The 19,940-nt window shown below is 40.4% G+C and overlaps 1 protein-coding gene across 5 annotated transcripts in view; it reads right to left on the reverse strand.

Annotated features, from left to right (window-relative positions):
- Nucleotides 1-19,940, reverse strand: part of LOC118412009 — a 109,805-nt gene that overhangs the window by 26,682 nt on the left and 63,183 nt on the right. For all 5 annotated transcript variants that reach the window (XR_004830712.1, XM_035814586.1, XM_035814588.1 and 2 more), the window contains exons 5-8: nucleotides 7,727-7,819; nucleotides 1,796-1,930; nucleotides 1,222-1,335; nucleotides 365-444 (exon numbers count right to left, since the gene is read on the reverse strand). Coding sequence is in view for 4 of the 5 variants with exons in the window: in XM_035814586.1 (XP_035670479.1) it covers nucleotides 365-444; nucleotides 1,222-1,335; nucleotides 1,796-1,930; nucleotides 7,727-7,819 (422 nt within the window). In the remaining variant the exon portion in view is untranslated. The remainder of the gene's footprint in view (nucleotides 1-364; nucleotides 445-1,221; nucleotides 1,336-1,795; nucleotides 1,931-7,726; nucleotides 7,820-19,940) is intronic.

Genomic DNA, 19,940 nt, shown 5'->3' on the forward strand with positions numbered 1-19,940 from the left:
TGGAATTCCTTAATAACAAGATTCTTTGTACAACACAAAGACTGTTTTATTCACACGTTTCGGTGATTGTGTGTCACCTTTCTCAGGGCAATTTTGTCTGGTTCACATTGTACTACATTAGATGAAACTATTCATGGAGGTGGAATAACTCAAGTAAATTCAACTTTTGCAGCACAAAATAAAAACTAGATATTTTCCAAGCAGACATGTCATGTAAAACAGTTCATCATGAGAAGTCTAAACCCATTTTGACTTGTTCAATGACCTTGTTGGCTGACAATATCAACTATTCCTTTTTTCCCCATGTCAATATTCCTGGAAAATCTTGCTACTAATACACAAACAGACAAAGTAAAGAGCTTACATCATGGCGGTGACGGACACGTAGTGGACCATCTGTGTGAAGGGCAGAGGCTCCGACGTGGCACCACATCCACACATGCACTGTGCATGGGAGGGGTTAAGGACATAGTTAATAATTGTAAAAGAAGTCTTATCAATCTCCAAGCAGATCCTACTATGCCATAAGATAGTATCAAAGCTGGCCAAAGAGTATAGCCGGTCTAAGGGAGTCAGACAGGCACTGGGAGGTGGCTGTCCTCCTCTGGCTAGATTTACTCCTTGGCCAGCTTTGATCTTATGCCACCAGGATTATCTGCTTGCAGATTAAGTCCCATAGCCTTATTGAGGCCATTGGGGCAGTGGGTTGTTATCCACTGTGTCTTGGGCACGGTATTGGAAAGTGGGGCCCAATCTTCTTTTCCCACAGCCTTTTACCTCCCCAACCAAAGTCAGGTACCCATTTTTACGCCTGGATGGATTGAGTAAAGTTATGTGAATGCCATTCCCAAGGGCACAAGATTGATAGCATAACAGGATTTGAATCCAGGACCTCTTGGTTCTGGGCAAAATACCCTGCCGTTATCCCGCATGACCCCACTATACAGTTGTGCCACACGACAAAGTTACCGCAATTCAAAATACCACGTCGTAATGCTCTCTGGCACTTACGGAGGTTTGGCAACAGCAAATCAAGTACAGGTAATGGAGCATCGCACTGACCACCGAAGCAAGAAGATGGATTGAGAACGAGTACAATGTAGTACGTATTTCTACAAGGTGACTCCACTTCATTGTCTACTCGGTACATCGGGCTTGACTCTGCCCGTCCTGGACATAAGCCAGTACTTCTTCTTAATGAAAAATGGGGCGAGTACTGACCTGCTCAACAACAGTCATGGCAAACTTCTGGTGAGAGATGCAGTGTTTGGCATTGCACATGTCCTCTTTGACCTCGTTGGCAATGTGGTAGTGGATTCGCAGCAAGATGCTCTCCTGCATAGAAGGAAAATAATCCGTCAGACAAAAGGGAACCCTCCAAACTGACCTTCTCTCACCTACAAATGTATTGAGGTTGTAGAGGTCAAAGGAACGATGGACAAACATGTTATATAAAAAGAGAATGACTTGTACTTCAACAAGTTCTAAGTTGCATGGTTTAAGTAAGCGGAAATCCCAGTCTTTGACAGGAGGTTTAAAAACTACAATCCATACCACAGGTAATAATGGTGTTTCTATATCTCACTAAATACTACAGGACTGGTATACGTTGAAGTTTGTTGCTTTATATTATAGTCAAGTATAGGAGGGAAATATTGTTTCATTCCATACCACAGGTTTTGACTGAATTACATGATTAGAGAACAGGTATGTGTACAAAAATTTGTAGTTTTTGAACCTTTGTGAAAGACTTGGATTTCCACTGAAAATATACAAATTACTACAGCAGACTCACAAAGCATTCGGCAGCATCGTCCATGAACCCCAGCTGAAATCTCTGTTGGTCCTCGAAGGTTTCAGCCAACGCTTTTCTCAGAGCATCCGGTGGGAGTGCCGTCTCGTCACTGTACTGGAACTGGGTAAAGATGACCTGTAGTGTGGGTAGAATTTTGTAAGTTTAACGCTTTTTAATTTCACTTTTATCTGTGGGGTTACCTAGTACCTAAATTCATTGTTTAAAAAAAAAGGGAACTTGGGGATATCAAGCCAACTGATGGTGCAATAGTTTGAAATAATTTAAAAAAAAAATTGAAAATGTGGCAGTTTGAAACCATCATCTCTTGACTTCTATCAAGAGGTCTAACAAGAAAAAACAGTTTTGTACCGGCACAGCAACCCCTAGTGTTGGACCAACTTTGCTTGTAAGGGATGTCCCCATATGACATGTACCTCTATGTTCCAATAAATAGGTAACTGGGAAACCCCAGTTCAAATCCTGGGAAGGGCATCTAGGTCTTTGCAACCGTCTTTCAGAAGGTACTAAAATAGGAGGCCCGTGTTCAAGGACGTGCTTCAAGCCTATTAAAGGGCAAGGCCAAACTGTAAAAACACATCCTGTTACAGAAACAATAAGGAAACTTGTGGACCTATATGGCACTAAGCCACTACAAGGGGAACAACAATTTCTCTCGCCCAGGCCTGGCTTTCCTATAAATTTCCGCCTCCGCAGGCCCAGTTAGCCAGTTCTGAAACCACCTGTGGGAAATTACTGTCTTATAGTGGTGCTCCAAGATCACACAGGCCAAGGATGCGGCCCTGCCGTCTGTTTGGTACATGCCACGGAGGTGGGAATGGAGCCATTCATCAGACGTGCTCACAGAATACATACTGGTTGGATGCAGTAAAAGGTTCCATTCCTAAATCTTCCTTTTCTACATCAGATCGGCGGCCATTCAAAATTGCTGCTTCGGCCATTCGTAATCAAGCTTGTTGCCTGGCAATGGACTACACCAAATAAGGATGGAATGACCTCTGTAATAGCATCATCAGAAGTAATTAGTGGCCCAGCAATAGACTGTATACATTGCTTTACAGCGGATACTCGAAAGCAACAGGCCATGGCTATAAAACGGGGATCCGGTGAAGGCTTCATTGGTTCATACCAGGATAGCAGCACACATGATTTTGATGGCGCCACCAGTGATATTAATGTAGAGGATCCGTACAGGAACTGCAGAAAGAACCGATCATCATTGCCAAGCCGAATACTGGCAGCAGATGCACTTTTTTGGGCCTAAAATTGGAGCTGTGCATCTAATTGATAACAGGGCACCATAGAATGATGCACCCAAATATTTCTGTCGGGCAATTACTATAGCTTACATTGTATAAGGTACATGTATAAGTACTGTAACTGTATACTAGTGTGCAGAATAGTATTATTGTGTAAGAAAAAAACTATAACCTGTTTATATCGCAGTAACTTGAGTAAGGTTGGCAATTAGCTTTTGCTCATTCTGATTTGTTATAATATGCTGTGTACTCAAAAATATTTCTCGGACAAACTGAATTCAATGCTACTTGACCTTTATCTGCGGGGTAACCTATATTCTTCGTAAACAATTTTGTTATTTAGGGAAATCAAGTTAAGGGACAGTGGCTTGAAACCGCAATATTTTGAAAATAATGGCAATATGAAACCATCTTCCGTCAAATTGATGAGTGTATCCTTCAATACCCTGTTTCTGAAAACAGCAATTTTAGGTTACCCTGGGGATAAAGGTGAACTAGATTTATAGGTTAGGTGCATCAGTGTACTTTTTCCCAACGATGAATTTCGAGCCATGGTGCCTTAATGTCTGTTCTGTCATACATGGGGAGTCTGACAAGGCCATATGTATGAAGCAACTGGATCTCATCTTTATAGGACATTAAGGTTCCCCAGAGGTACATGTTAGATAGTACATGTACTTATGGATTGTGCCTCTAGATTCAGCAATTTGTAATTCAAGCTGCTCATACTCGAATGAGAATCAAAATGCATCCTCAAGAATGCTTGCTGTTTAGGGCACATCAATTTGATATGTTGGTTCAAATGTATAAAGCAGCTGGACCTCATCTTTATAGGACATTAAGGTTCCCCAGAGGTACATGTATTTGGGTTATGCCTCTAGATTCAGCAATTTGTACTTTTCACACTCGAATCAAAATGCATCCTAAATATTGCAAGTTGCTGTTTAGGCCATCCAATCTAACATGTTGGTCCTTGGATTTACAAAAGAACACAAAAAATATGCTTAACTGGAAAAACACAATGAAAACAAAGCCGTACTGGGTAGAAAATTGCACAGGCCTGATCGGGCAAGTATGACATACACTTGCCCAAACGGCACATTCACTTCCCAGTAGACCAATCTTCATGGACTTGTCCACACCTGAAGATGATACCCTAACTGTGGCCTCACTAGTACTGTGCCTACAAAGTGTGACATACACAGTCATGGCCACAGACAAATCTGCAGTAAAGCAGGGTCCATGCCAAGGAGCTGTCATCAAATAAAAGACGCCACATATCTATATACAATAAAGTCACTAAAGAAAGATAGGGTAGACCCTCAGGTAGATCCTACAAGCAGTTAGATTGTTCCCAAGGCCATACTAATTTAATTTTTTGGTTCTCAGATTTCTAAAAGTGAAAATATAGCGAGATGATATCATAAAGCTTGAATGTAACTGTATTCACCCCATAGCATGAAACTGGGTGCCTCAAGGCACAAACCTGGTCCTCAGGCTTCTGAGATCCGAGAACAAAAAGATTGAATTGGTGTGGCCTATTTTGTAAATCTGAGGGCATGTAACATTTTTTTCTTCCCATTAGCTTTGTTGGTTTATCATTCAAAGACTGTCTGTGCTATCAGATTTATACATCAACTTCCAATATTACTTTGCAATTATTCGCTTCATGGAACCAAGGAGAGGAGGTTTGGGCTGGGACAGTGCTATTCAATGGTCCCAAATCCTTTGATTTTCAAAAATAAAATATGGCCCTTAGTGGCAAATGTGCACACTGGCACACTAATCCAAATCTGGCACACTTTAAACAGATTATCCCAGGGGCTAAGTTAGTGTCATTTCACCATCAGGGAAAGTGGTGTAAAGTGCCTTTCCACAGGGCACAACATCAGGGCATGGCGAGTATCGAACTCAGGACCAACTGGTTCAACACTCAAACTAACCATTACGCCACACCCAAAGCACCAGTTCTTCATTTTGAATAAAAGTTAAAGTTAAAAGTTAAACCCTTCCCGCGCCAAGGGCGGTGCCCATTTCTGGCGCATAGGGCGGTGCCCATCTCTGTTTCGTTAGCCCTGGGCCACACACAACGCAATCACCACAGCAGGGGGCTAGTCCACTGGTAGTGGTGTGTGTTCAACTTCCATACTCTTTCCCGAAAGCTGAGTGCTAAGCAGAGAAAGCAGTATGTACCATTTTTATAGTCTTTGGTATGAATCGGCCGGGATCGAACTCACGACCTTCCGAATGCAAGGTGAACACTCTACCCACTAGGCCATTGCACCGGCTTTTGAATAAAAAAAACAATAAAAAAGATTCTACTGCAAGTTGCTTAAGGGTTAGTACAGACAAATTTAATTTCTTGGTTCTCGGATTTTTGAAAGTGAAAATACAGGAAGAGGACATGATCATAAAGCTAGAGGATAGGGAAGAAAACATATAAAACTGAGTACACCAAGGCAAAAACCAGGTCCTCAGGCCTTAGTATCAGAGGACAAATTGAATTGGTGTGGCCTTATAAGTGGACAATCTCATATGCAGGAATCCAACCACAAACACTTGCCAATCAACAGCAAAATTTATTGCTCAGCCTTGACTTTGCAGTAAAATTTACGAATGATTCATAAAACAGTGGGTTGAATTGTCTGACAGGGTTGGACAAGTTTTCTAAAATTCACTTTTTGGCAAGTACATTGAAAATTGCTTGCACTAACCGACCTTTTCACTTGCCCTGAAACTTAAATTACATTTTTCTAAAGTTTGTATTTTATTGCCATCAATGGAATTCTTTAATTGTCCTATTTTTCTGTGTCCACCAATGCTTGATGCCTAAGTATATAAAAATCTTACACATGAAAAATCTTACTTGCCCGATCGCGGAAGTGGGGTAGGACATGCGCTTGCCCAATCAGCACTTTTACTTGTCTGGTACAATCAATCTAGTGGACTCTATAGTGGACTTGTCCAACCCTGGTCTGTCTGCTTCTCCTACTAGAATAAGGGCACATTACCATGCAGACAACACCTGTCACAATCATACGTCACTGTCTGGAGCCTTACCGTGTCATATTTCTTCTTTAGATAAAGGATGGTTGGTGTCACTACCTGAATCTCAAGCAGGAAAGCCCTAATTTTTTTCAACTGACAATAGACTGTCCCGGGTTGCTACAAAGGCATAGCATACAACCTCGTCTTGACTTCATCTTTTATCAACCCTCTTTGAATTGATATGAAACTGATGCAAAGATAATTCTGAGTCTTGGTTTAAAAGGTGGTAAATCCAGACATTGGTCCAGTCACTGGTGAAAGACAACGGAAGCTGTCTAAAACATATGATAGTGAAAGTAGAAGCTGTCTGAAACATCTGACTATTTCTAAATTCTATCAAGTTGCTTGAGTAACTGTTATCTTGCCTAAAGACAATTATGGAATGATTCTAATTCTAATAGGATCAAATTCTCTGTTGAGGTTCAGACTCAGGGTGCTAGAGCGTGTGTTAGAATGGTCTCTTGCTTATGAATCCTGAATTTCAACTCAATCTAATTGATCTAAAGAGACAAGAATCGAAGTTGAGAGGAGTTCAAAGGAATATTTTACAGGCTCCGATCAGGATCTCTGCTGGATTCTGTCAGACTGCATTCGTTACCTTGACATATGAAATGTTACTCCACTCTTCTTCCCCAAAATGGAGTAGATTGCTTTAAGATTTTAACAGGGCATAGAGTTCCTGGAGATATCAAGCTGGGAAGTACTTTTGATTTACAAGCAATCTTCTGTTTGTGATGTTTTACTTCCATAGATAGACCTTGTTTTCCAGCCTTGTAAATGAACAGCCTGAAATACGGTAAACCTTTCCATCATTTTTGTATGATGCACGTTCTTGTCCGCATGGTTGAAGTGGTTTTGGATTACAAAATGGAGAAGATTAGGGTATGATCATTAATATCTGACATAAGAAGCATTATCTGTGGACAATGTACATGTATCATCTACATTTGGGAACATCCTGTCATCCAGATATCATCTTGAATCAGATGATTATATCAAAATTCAGCTACCTTGAAACACTGTTCCAACAATCAATGCAACTAATCTAATGATTGTATTTGGTCAATACTTCTAGTCTGCAGGTTCGCAGTTGCCCAGTTGTGCCATGTTATACCCATGTTTTGTTTGGCGCAACTTACTTTCAAAGTCAGGTTGCACAGCACAAAGGCCAAAAATAGTGTTACATGTAGGCAGGGGCTAAATCTAGTAAAAGAAGGTCTGTGAATACAGATGCAGGAGATGGTGACTGAATCCTTGCCAAATAAATATGATAAATCAGAATTCATCATCATCATCCGTTCGTGCTGGTTGCATGGATGAACATGACTCCCTGCCTATACATCCATCCCTATCCTCCATAACCTAGGGCAGATCTTCTACTGATCGGTAAGCGTCTTTTCGAAGTACTGTTTTACAAGGTCTTCCTACGCTTGTACGTCCAGAATTACATTTATGATATCGAGTAGCTTCTAGCCTAAATGATTTTTGCAGTACAGGTACTGTGTACTGTTATGCAGCACTATGTGATACTGCATGGTATACAACACTTATCTGTATAACACTTGACAATCATGATACACAGCATTATGTACATTGTAAGACCCACCTTCAACGCACAGAAGATACAGGAGTTCCCCATGCAGGCATGGCCGGACAGCTGGCGGAAGCTTCGTCTGAACACATCCAGGTGCCAAAGGACCTGAGCAACACAACAGTGTCTTCATTAGCATTCAATAAATGGTCAACATCTTCCAAAATATTCCAAGTAATGATCTGATTTGATTTCTTTGGATTGCAAAACGTGGGTCATACACTGGTAGCGGTATGCTGGTGTACTTGTACTTGTACATGAATACATGTACATAAATATAGTAATAAGTTATTCACAATTTTCGAATCAAGTACAATAGAAAATTATATAGAATACTGCTTTATTGTATACTGAGACTCATGCATGATTAATCCGACTAAGTTATAATACTATATCAAAGTCTAAGTTTTATTTCATATCTCTAATTTCTTAATGCATTCTGTCTAACATTTGCTGCAATACATTGTACCATGTACAATTGTTGTTCAACATTGTCATCAATCAATAGTGCAGCACTTAATAAGTGCGATGTAGGACCTACATGTAACAAAATACAACAGTGTCTTCAAGATATATGTATTCAATTCAACTTCTTTATTACCTTTGCTATAGGGTTATGTTTTAGGTAGCATTCTTGTGACACAGTGTGTTTTATTCATATAAAACATTGCAGACAAACAAGAACAAGAAGACTATTACAGTAAAACTCTTTCTCCATCAATCAATCAAACTGTACATGCATATGATTGATCAGACAGGAGACTTCAACATGCAATAATGGGTAGCAGTCATGTCATGGTTGTATTACATAGTATTACAAAATTTGATCTGTGTTGTAATCTGTAAATATCATTCAAGCTATAACATTTTATGCATGTCTTCTACATTGCTATCTATCAGAAATAGTCTGAGACTATAGTGAAATTTTACTTCACATTTAATTCACATTCACATCAACCTTCAACAATATACAAAAAACAATGAGCTGCAGGTCAGCTAACGCTATTATTCGTACAATCTTTTTTACCTTTACACACTCACATACACTGTACACATAACACTAGTTCATCACCTTATCCATGGGGTAACCTATATTCTCTCTCTCTGTCAGTCAGTCTTTTCCAGACTATGACAAACTACGCAAAAGAACTGTTTTTAAAAATGGGGAGGTTAGGAATATCAAGTTTATGGACGTTGGTTTCAAATTGTAATATCTGATAATATGGCAGTTTGAAATGACCATCCATCAACTTGATATCCTTAAATATACCTATTTTGCAAAAACAAGCCTTAGGGATATACATGCAGGTTACCCCGCAGGATAAAGGTGAACTAGTGTTACACAAACATGTCTAGGGGGGGGGGTAACACAATTCAGAGCAGGTCAAACTGATTTGATGATAAAAACTTTCAACACAGCAAAGCAGAGGCATGACCATGAATCTGAATTATGCTTCTTAACCCGACCGGCTAAAATAGATTCGTCTGGACCTGACACCACCACGGACCTTTCGCTTACAGATTAGGAACGTGTGACAGCCGGGAATAAAGGGGGCATTTGGCTTAATGAGGTGCCTGACCTACTTCAAGGCAGTGTAAGCTTCCTTATTACCTGGAGAGGTACGGATACACCTGCGCTCACATCTAAAGGAGTTCAGAAAGGAAATGATCGCAAATCCTTGGCTTACTGCAAGGATTATACTAACATGGCTGCTTATGCTAATTAAATAAGATGGCGCTAATGTCTACAGATTTGACATACAAGTACGTAAAAGGAAAACAATGTGGTAAGATACTTAAGGTGAATCGTACTGGTTTTGTCAACCTGCACTCACAGAGGGAGTTCAGAAAGGAAGAGATCGAGAATCTGTGGCTTAATGCAAGGATTCTACTAACACAGCTGCTTATGCAACACAATTAATTATGATACTTTTATACTGCTCATAAAGTGTCCATTTGTTATGTGTCCAAGTGTTATGTGTAACCATCACTCCTGGAAGAGTAGATGTTGCAGATATGAGCTGTCAACAACTAAAGGAGTCAAGAAACAAGAAACAATACTTAACTGATACATACAGGTAACCAAGTTCCTGCTTGTCTATGACATTGTGCCTAAAACAAGGTACGTCATTAGTAGCCATGGCTTACTCAGCAGGGTTGGAAATACCCACATGCAACATGCAATTTGCAAATTGCTATCTTTAAAGATTTGCAAGTAAAGAAATTCTGAATGTGCAAATCTTGCATAATGAAAAATACTCTATCGTGACTGCACTGTGGATGTCTCATACTTTAGTACGGCGCTGCATCACAAGGTTGGCATTACACTACTTCTTTCATCTCCCAGTTTTTTAATGCTTGCATCATTGTGTCAAAAATCACCTGCATTCATTTCCTGTACATCCTGGACAGGACATCCCAGTGATGGATTACACGTCATTTCCAAAAGAGCATGAAGTCAGGGGGCTTTCACAGATGGATGTTTCAAATCCTCGCTCCTGGCTGCCGGGAGGGGCAACCACCTGAGAATTCACTGCTGCTGTCAGAATTATAAACAGTCAATCTCCCTTACAGTCACAGAAATGCCGCTCCCTTGTATTTCTTCTGTTGGGCAGATCCAAAATGCAACAATCCTTGAAGTTTATAACGACATACAGCTCACCAGCTCCAGCCAATGAGCCAATCATACAGCTCTAGCAATGAGCCAATCATACAGCTTCAGAATTATAAACAGTTAATCTCCCTTACAGTCACAGAAATGCCGCTCCCTTGTATTTCTTCTGTTGGGCAGATCCAAAACGCAACAATCCTTGAAGTTTATAACGACAACCACACGGAGCGGCACAGATAGCAGCCTTAATGGCCGACAGATGTAAGAGCTCGTCATAAACTAGGCCTACAAAATAAGGATTTCTGACAGCATGGAATGGCTTCCTAATGTCAAAATCCATAATCCAAGTCTCAGGTCTAACATTAGGGCATGCAATGCTTGGCTCAGACTATATTCTTGGATTACCCCCTAAGCCTTCTCCCAGGACTGGCCATCAAGCATCCTAATACTTCTTGTAAAAGCAATGCATATAAAAGAGAAGTACTTTATATATATTCAGCAAGCATCATCTTGAGGTCTGGATTGACTTGATTTTTTTACCTTAGATGTTCCATAATGCTTCCACTCACTAGCTATAAATATAATATACACTGGGATATTGGTATGGCTACAGACATAATCTGAGAGCCCGTTAGAATAGAAGACTCTGCCGAAATACCAAAAATGTGACTGGATACTCAGCATCACCATTTTTATTGCATACTAAATGGTATAAACTTTACCTTCCTCTTAGCACCCTAACGTAATGCACTGAAATACTTATTATAATAATCTTTCACTTGTTATCAGAGAGGGAGCAGAACTCAAACACCAGCTTCACTGAACATGGTCAAACAAATGCTAAGTGAAGTTTATATTTCAACCTCTCATATAATGTGAAATCAAGTGAATTATCAACTTGATAACACGTAATGCTATTTTCACGTTTATTTGCTGTGGTGACCTACACTGTATATTTTGTTGTTTTCTTTACTACAGAAATACTGTCAGAATTGCAACCTTGTGAGACTCAAGTGTTTGGAACACTGCATGAACAGCTAGCATGTTCATTCAATCAGATACTTCAGCCAATGAGCCAATCATGCAGCTTCAACCAATCATACAGCTCCAGCCAATGAGCCAATTATACAACTCCAGCCAATGAGCTAATCATACAGCTCCAGCCAATGAGCTAATCATACGGCTCCAGCTAATGAGCCAATCATACAGCTCCAGCCAATGAGCCAATCATACAGTTACTGCCAATGAGCCAATCATACAGCTCCAGCCAATGAGCCAATCACAGCTCTAGCTAATGAGCCAATCATACAGCTCCAGCCAACGAGCCAATCATATAGCTTCAGCCATAAATACAGCTCCAACCAACTTTCCTGGCCTCTCCACTGAGTTTACGCAATTCACAATCATGCAACTCCTAACCCCAATTATTTGAGTTAATCCACCACTCAACAAGCACAGCATTTTCCGTCATTCAGCCCCCTTGAAACATGACAAAACTTACATAACTGGGTGGCATCATGTAGCATAATGGTAGGGTGTTTGGCTCAAAGCACAGAGGTCCTGGGTTTGATTTCCCTGATATGCTCCATTATTGTGCCCTTGGGAAAGGCACTTCACACAAATTTCCTCACCTCACTCAGGTGTACATGAGCACCTAGCTTTGGCTAAGGACGTCCCTCAGATAAATGGAGGGGCCATGTTTGAGGGCAGCCACACAATTAACAAACCAAGCATTCAACATTTTCCTCCAGCCATAAAATCAGCAGTACTGCAGTTACTGCTGCCTTTATATGGGCTACAAGAGAATAGTTCAGAAACCTAGCATTACCAGTTTTATTGCATACTAAATGGTATCAACTTTACATTCTAGTGCCCTAATGTAATGCACTGAAATACTTAAATCTTCTTTCCAAAGAGGTAGCATCAGGTTCACGGAACAAGTTCAAACAAATGCTAAGTGAAGTTTACATTTCAACCTCTCATATAATGTGAAATGAAGTGAATAAACATAACTCACAAAACTTACAAAAAATAGATGGTAATGATTCATGACTGGCTATTCATCAAGATCTTGGCACACTGACACAGCTGTCCCTTGTGCTGAGAAAAACATTCATACCATACTGACACAGCTGTCCTTGGTGCTGAAGGACATTCATACTGACACAGCTGTCCTTGGTGCTGAATGACATTTATATTGACACAGCTATCCAAGTGCTCAATGGTATTTATAGAGAAATAGCTGTCTTCCGTACTGAATGACATTCATACTGACACAGCTGTCCTTGGTGCTGAAGGACATTCATACTGACACAGCTGTCCCTGGTGCTGACGGACATTCATACTGACACAGCTGTCCCTGGTGCTGAAGGACATTCATACTGACACAGCTGTCCCTGGTGCTGACGGACATTCATACTGACACAGCTGTCCCTGGTGCTGAAGGACATTCATACTGACACAGCTGTCTCTGGTGCTGAAGGACATTCATACTGACACTGCTGTCTCTGGTGCTGAAGGACATTCATACTGACACAGCTGTCCCTGGTGCTGAAGGACATTCATACTGACACAGCTGTCCCTGGTGCTGACGGACATTCATACTGACACAGCTGTCCCTGGTGCTGAAGGACATTCATACTGACACAGCTGTCTCTGGTGCTGAAGGACATTCATACTGACACAACTGTCTCTGGTGCTGAAGGACATTCATACTGACACAGCTGTCCCTGGTGCTGAAGGACATTCATACTGACACAGCTGTCTCTGGTGCTGAAGGACATTCATACTGACACAGCTGTCTCTGGTGCTGAAGGACATTCATACTGACACAGCTGTCTCTGGTGCTGAAGGACATTCATACTGACACAACTGTCTCTGGTGCTGAAGGACATTCACACTGACAACATGTCCCTGTTGCTAAATGTCATTCACAAGAAGCCGTCCTTGGTGCTGAAGGACATTATGACACAGCATTCACACCGAAATAGCTGTCCCTGGTGCAACATGACAATCATACTGTCAAGTGACTGATGTTGACTGATATAAGACAAATGGTTAAGAAACAATTTATGATGAAAATGGAAAAAAAACACTAAACATAACTTTGTGGCTGCTGGGAACAAATAGTTTGCCTAGTTTATGATGTGGTTTACCACCTTCATGACATATTGCAAATCTGAGATTCCCAATACAGCAGGCACTTGAACATATCATAATCACATTTTACAAGGGTCTTTAAAGCCAAAGCCGCATGATCCTATCAAGGCAGGACATCTGGTTGGCTGTGTCATAGTTGTTAACCTGGGCCATTCCCCATTCAGTGGTTAAATATTGACGAGTAGTCAGCAGGTAAGTGCTATGTCAAATGTTTAAGGTTATATTAGGCCACTCCAATTTAATTTGTTGGTTCTAGGATTTTTAAATTTTTTTTCAAAAAACCCTTAACTGGAAAGCATTATGATAATGAAGCCTGAGGACCAGGTTTGTGCCTTGGTGCACTCAGTTTTGTGGGGTGAATACAGTTATACTCATGTTTCCTCCCTACCCTCTAGCGTTATGATGTTGTCCTTCTAAATATATTCACTTTAAAAATCCGAGAACCAAAAAATTAAATTGGTATCATAATGGCCTTATGTTCCCTCCTGGTAATAAAAAGACAAATGCTGTTCATTCCTATAGTACCTGATAATCATGATGACATGCATCCAGCATTACATTTGTATGTACACGAGCAAACAAGAAAACTATAATTACCTCCATGAAATATCTAGTTTTTTAAAACTTATCAATTTATCTCTTGACATCAGTTGTACTTGTAGTAAGCAAAGAGTAAAAAACATTACAGCTTTTGGTGGCAAATGTGCAGATGTGGGTGTTTGGGGCATGCTTTTTGACAGATTAGCTCAGGAGCTTGGTGTGCGTCACTCCACCATCAGGGAAAGCGGTATAAAGTGCCTTTCCCAAGGGCACAACACCCCGGCATGGCGAGTAACGAACCCAGGACCAATTGGTTCTGAATCCAACGTTTAGAAGCACCAATAAGCAATGTTGTCCCTGGAAACTTCAGCCTGCAAGCTTAAGCTTGGCATATTTCAAATCAGCGTGTACCCAGTCCTTCAAGCGACACCCACAAACATGGATCACACACCAGCCTAGTATATCTCTGACTGACATGCCCCTTCTGTAGCACTGCCTTATGTACTCTTGCTGGACCAGGCAGCAGCTAGGGGCAGTGTTTGAACAAAAATACAGTCATCAATCGCTACAACTGGATAGGATTACTTCCAGACATTATGAGTGACATCCATCACTCTTATTCAGCAGAACTACATCATATTTTGTACAGTGCATCTTATCCAGTTGTAGTGACTGATTGTCTTTTAGATATTGTTTAACTGGAAGTCAAACCTTCACCAAGACTGAGTACATCTTTTGTACATCTGTGTACAGTGGCTTTGTTTTCAGTGTCTTTGTTACCTTGGCACAATTAATATTAGAGGTACATGTAGTAAGACATACCATAAAGGTATACGTTGTTGTCCTGGGCTTTCGGATCTGTACCTAGATTATTTCGCAGTATTGTACTTGGTTACACATGTATGTATGTATGTCTACTGAATACAACTTATGCATGAAGACCAGGATTCAGTGGACTGGGCCTATTCTAGCACACACCTCATCACCTCACCTAGTCCCATCCTCAACAGGAGGGTCGGGGACTATGGGACTATTCTAGCACATCTTTACTAAATTATTTTGAAGCAATTATTTGTACTGGGTTGGGTACAGACACGCAGCCTTACCTATACATGTAAAGTAATGTATGTAATACTGAATACAACTTATGCATGAAGGCCAGGATTCAGTAGACTGGCCTTATTCTAGCCCCTCACCTTTGGCCCTGGTGCCACGGCGGGGCCGCCGAGGTCAGTGTCATCTACATCAATTATTGATTTTCGTCAGGTGGTTTCAAACTGACGCTGATTGGAGACGAATAATACTTCACTTGATTACTTCGGATTGGATTAACGTTCGACTCAACATTCTTCCATCTCCCGACGAAGCTCGAAGCCTTTCAGTTTCCCCAGTGACCTGGTTGTACAGACCCAGTTATCATGTACAAGAGAGTTTCCAAGATAAATATAGAGGGTAGCTACAAAGTGAAAAGGTGGCCAGAGCCTTGTGTGTAGGCTGAAAATGCTGATTCTGTTCACTCAACATTGAACCTGTAAACCCAATGATAAAGATATTTGCTGATTGCTACATACATGTACATACAGAATGCTATTATATTAGTAAGCATATGCAGAGTACACTTGACAATGTAAGAGTCAGGAAAACTTCTAATAGTGAAACTGTTGTTGTATTCATATTACATGTACTTTTGTAAAATTTTGAATTTGGTTATAGAATTTCAGATTCATGCTCTGAAGACTTGATGTTCCGAACCTCAAATGCTTTCTGTGCACCTACATTCTCAGGTTAGGAGCAGCAATTTAATATGTTGGTTCAAGGATTTTTAAAGTGAAAATGTAGCAAGCGGACATCATAAATGCAACAGGCAAGGAAGAAAACTTGAATATGTCCATTCCATATACATGTAACGGAGTGAACCAAGGCATACACCTGGTCCTCGGACTTTGTTTTTTCTTTTTTTAATCCACGAGCCAACAAATTAAATCAGTGGAGCCCTAGGAGCAGTAATTCCCCAAAGTAAATTTCAATCCCTGAGGCTTTCCTAGGTACTGCTTTTTTTCTACACAGTCCTTGTATTCTGGATAAGCTATCACCAGGTCATTGTTACATTGTACGGCTAATTGTGGATCTTAATGAACTCAAAGTCAGGCTCAATCAGAGACGGAAGGGGAAATGAACCCAAGGATATCGCTAGTTCTTTATTCGTGCCCGGGCTACATATATCTTTTGTTTTAAAAAACAGGGAATTTAGGAGTATGAAGTTGACAGACGGCGGTTTCAAACAGCAATATTTTGAAAACATGACAATTTGTGTCCACCGTCCATCGACTTGATATTCATTATATGCCCTGATTTAAAAAACAACAGAAAAAGGTTAGCTCACATATAAAGGTGAACTAGCCTTATACCTCACTGTACAGCAAAGGAGGCGAGCTAATGGTTTCATCACAAATTTGTCCACACTTGCATCATTCTCCCCCCCCTCCCCGCCAGACAGACTCATTTTCTGCTTCAAGGCGTAAAGAAATTAAATGGCAGCAGTGAAAGTTTGTCGTGCTCCCACTGCACTACCGCAAAACACAAAGCGTTGATCAACATACCACCATGATGATATAAAGGCCTAAGAAAAACATCATTTGTTTCTGGTTACCCGACCAGCCCTTGTAAAAACCTGCCGACCCTAACAGGATGTTCCTGTCAATAAGAGATTTTCTTGCACTATTGAATGAATGGCTTATTTTGTAAATACATCGCAGCCGGGGAGGCTGAATTACGTATCACTTACAGGCTTAACATTGTATATTTTTAAATCTTCATCCATTAAAATCTGATACACATTAAAATCTGACAAATGACAGGAAGGAATAGTACAGCCAGGGCTGCCTCCAGCTTAGAATTTTTTCTGTCCCACACGTTGTTTGGGAGACCATGTTGCTGATTTTTCTAGTAAAACATGTCATTTTAATCATTTTAAGCTTATGAAAAGTACATTTTCAACAGTTTCATGTAATTTTGCGTACGGATTGAGTACAATCATTTTCCGTCCCAACAAGCAAATTTCCATCCCAAGACAGAAGGACGGGTCCTGGAAACAGCCCTGAGCACAGCATACCTTACTTACACCCTTTGATAGTTTATTGTGTTCACAGACAGACAGACACGAGAACCCTGACAAAAACATAATCCTCTTGTCAAAGGAAGGTATTAAAAGGTTGCCACGACCGAGGTTCCAAAACGTGATGATGTGAAAGAAAGAGGAGGTGGAACATTGCCCCGAGGACAAAGTTGGCTCAGATGCAGATATTCAAGGTCTGCGGAAGACGCATGGCAGCCGTCTCCCATCATGTGGCGTGAATATAGGATTTGGAACGTTAACCTGACAGTAAAGGATGCCCTGCCAGATGCTAGGGCTGGGTAACGGTACGGTGTACCGGTACAAAACCGTTTTTTTCTTATTGGACTGGTCCGGAAAAACCAGACCTGAAAAAATTCGGTGGACCAGATGTTGGACCTATTAGAAAATGAACAGATTATATGATCCGGCATTCACACGTTCGGGGCTTACCTGTGGAGCAAAATAACAAGTCTAGAGTCTATAGTCATTTCTACCAAGTTTTACAGTCAATAGTACAGACTTGTAGGATTTTAAAACACCAGTAGGAGTCGAATACTCCACAAAACAGATTTCTTTGTTGCAAAATGGACCGTTGTTTTGAGTATTTTGGGCGGGGAACTTCAGCAAGAAAACGGGTTACAATTTGCAGAATCGTGCAGGTATTCTGTTGCAAAAGTAGCTATTCAAAGAAATGAATAGCATAGCATACCCTACACTATTGACAGGAATGAACAGCCTTATACCTTACACCCTTTGCAAAGGATGCTGTGCCAGATGCTGTGCCAGATGCTGTGCCAGGGAACTTCAGCGAGAAAACAGGTTACATTATTTTGCAGAATCATGCAGATATTCTGTTGCAAAAGTAGCGGTGATCAATACATGTCAGATACTGGTAAGCTTTTCCCCGCCGAGGTGGTCTTTTGGCCCCAAATTTGTATTGATTATGGGACTAGGCTGCAGAGGGAAGGTCAAGGAAGGACATTATTGACGTGCAAGTGAAGCCAAGTGCAAGTTTGAACTCACAAGTCATTCTTCTAATAAGAAAGGTGTCAAACTTTTGACAAAATAAAACCCCATCTCTACTTGTAATTCCATATTATGTATGATTTTGGAAACAGTCAGTTGCTTGAGTAACTGTTTTTTTTTGTAAATCTTATTACCTGGATGTCTAACTGTCATCGACCTATACTTGTATTACATCTGACAGCAAATCAAACATGTCAAATACAATAAATGTCTCATCATCATCTTCGATACTGATTGACTGTCCGATTTGCTGACTGTTCAATTTGTTGTCAAGAGTCCAAAAGTAACATAAAAATTCTTCAACCTGGTATAGTGGTACATATTTTCCTTTTGATCACAAACATAAATTAACATATTATATAATTTATAGGAACTTAAGACTAAAAAAACTAATTAATTGAACTGGTCTAATTCTGCTAGATTTTACATTTTCAAATAAAAATTGACTAAGAAAATTATTCTCCCCCTGACTGAAAGTCATAAGGGTATATTTGATAACCATGAAAAGGAAATGAAGTTGTTTAGCTCAAACTCTGACAAGTGCTAATTCAAGCACACAAACACTACCTTGGACCCAGTTTTCAACTACATGTAAACTATCTATCTGCAGGGGACAACAACTCAGATCTGTCCTGAGCTATGTAAGAGTGTCCTTACATCAACATAACTGGTGAACTGATTCATTTCATGATTCATATAGACCCTACCTGTTCCTTCTAACCCCAAAAGTCTCCAGATTAGGCCAAAGTTTTCAAGAAAAAGGGGGATTTTCAAGGACTTTAAGGTGGCACTATCATCATATTCCCATTTCATTTTCAAGCCCTCCACTGTGCAACGCAACACTGACGACTGCCCTGAACGGCAGCTTTATTGAAGAGCATCCCTGTCTCAAAGTCAGCATGCAGATTATTACATGTATGTACTCCTGCAGTAGCAGGTATGGAGATTGCTATGGACCTGCTCTCGACTGATCAGCCTGTCATGCCAAGATGAAAAGCCGGAGGTGTGATTGTCTGCTCCCTAATCTCACGTCGACATGTCGGCTGCCCAAACCCTCAATCTAGCTCTTAGACTACCAGAAAAAATGAATATAGCCAGGGTTGGACATGTCCACAGTCTCGGGCAAGTGAAAGTGCTGATCGAGCAAGTGCATGTTGTACCCTACTAGCCCCATCGGGCAAGTAAGACTTTTCAATGAGTGAGATTTTAATATACTTGTTACTTTGCACATTCATGGCATCAAGCATCTGTCAATGCATAAAAATGGAGAACACTATAAAAGAATTCCAGTATACTAGAAGTGAAAATATATAGAAAAACTTATCTTAATTTTGGACAAGTGAAAAGTTGGTTCGGGCAAGTAAATTTTTTTAATGTACATTTTGTACTTGCCCAATAGGACAAGAGAATTTTAGAAAACTTGTCCAACCCTGATATAGCTTTATTTGATTTCACAAACTGAGTTTCCGGCAATCTATGGTAAATGGTTTGTTTTCTAAGTATCCATACTGATCAATGATAATGTAATATGATACACAGGTCAATCAGGAAAAAAAAACGATGATATGATACTAATACAATATGTATCAGACTATATAGGAAATGGCCTCTTCCCTATGACCAATATTAACTCAATCTGCATGCAGGATTGAAGCCAGAATGAATTTGCAGTTATTGCAAAAATCAAACAATTACACAATTTAGTTAATATGCACATTACATAGTATTACATGTTCTTGGTCATGTACAATAGAACCAATAATTATTAGGATGCATAG

This window comes from Branchiostoma floridae, chromosome 3, assembly GCF_000003815.2.
Source record: "Branchiostoma floridae strain S238N-H82 chromosome 3, Bfl_VNyyK, whole genome shotgun sequence".
In the NCBI taxonomy this organism is placed as follows: domain Eukaryota; kingdom Metazoa; phylum Chordata; class Leptocardii; order Amphioxiformes; family Branchiostomatidae; genus Branchiostoma; species Branchiostoma floridae.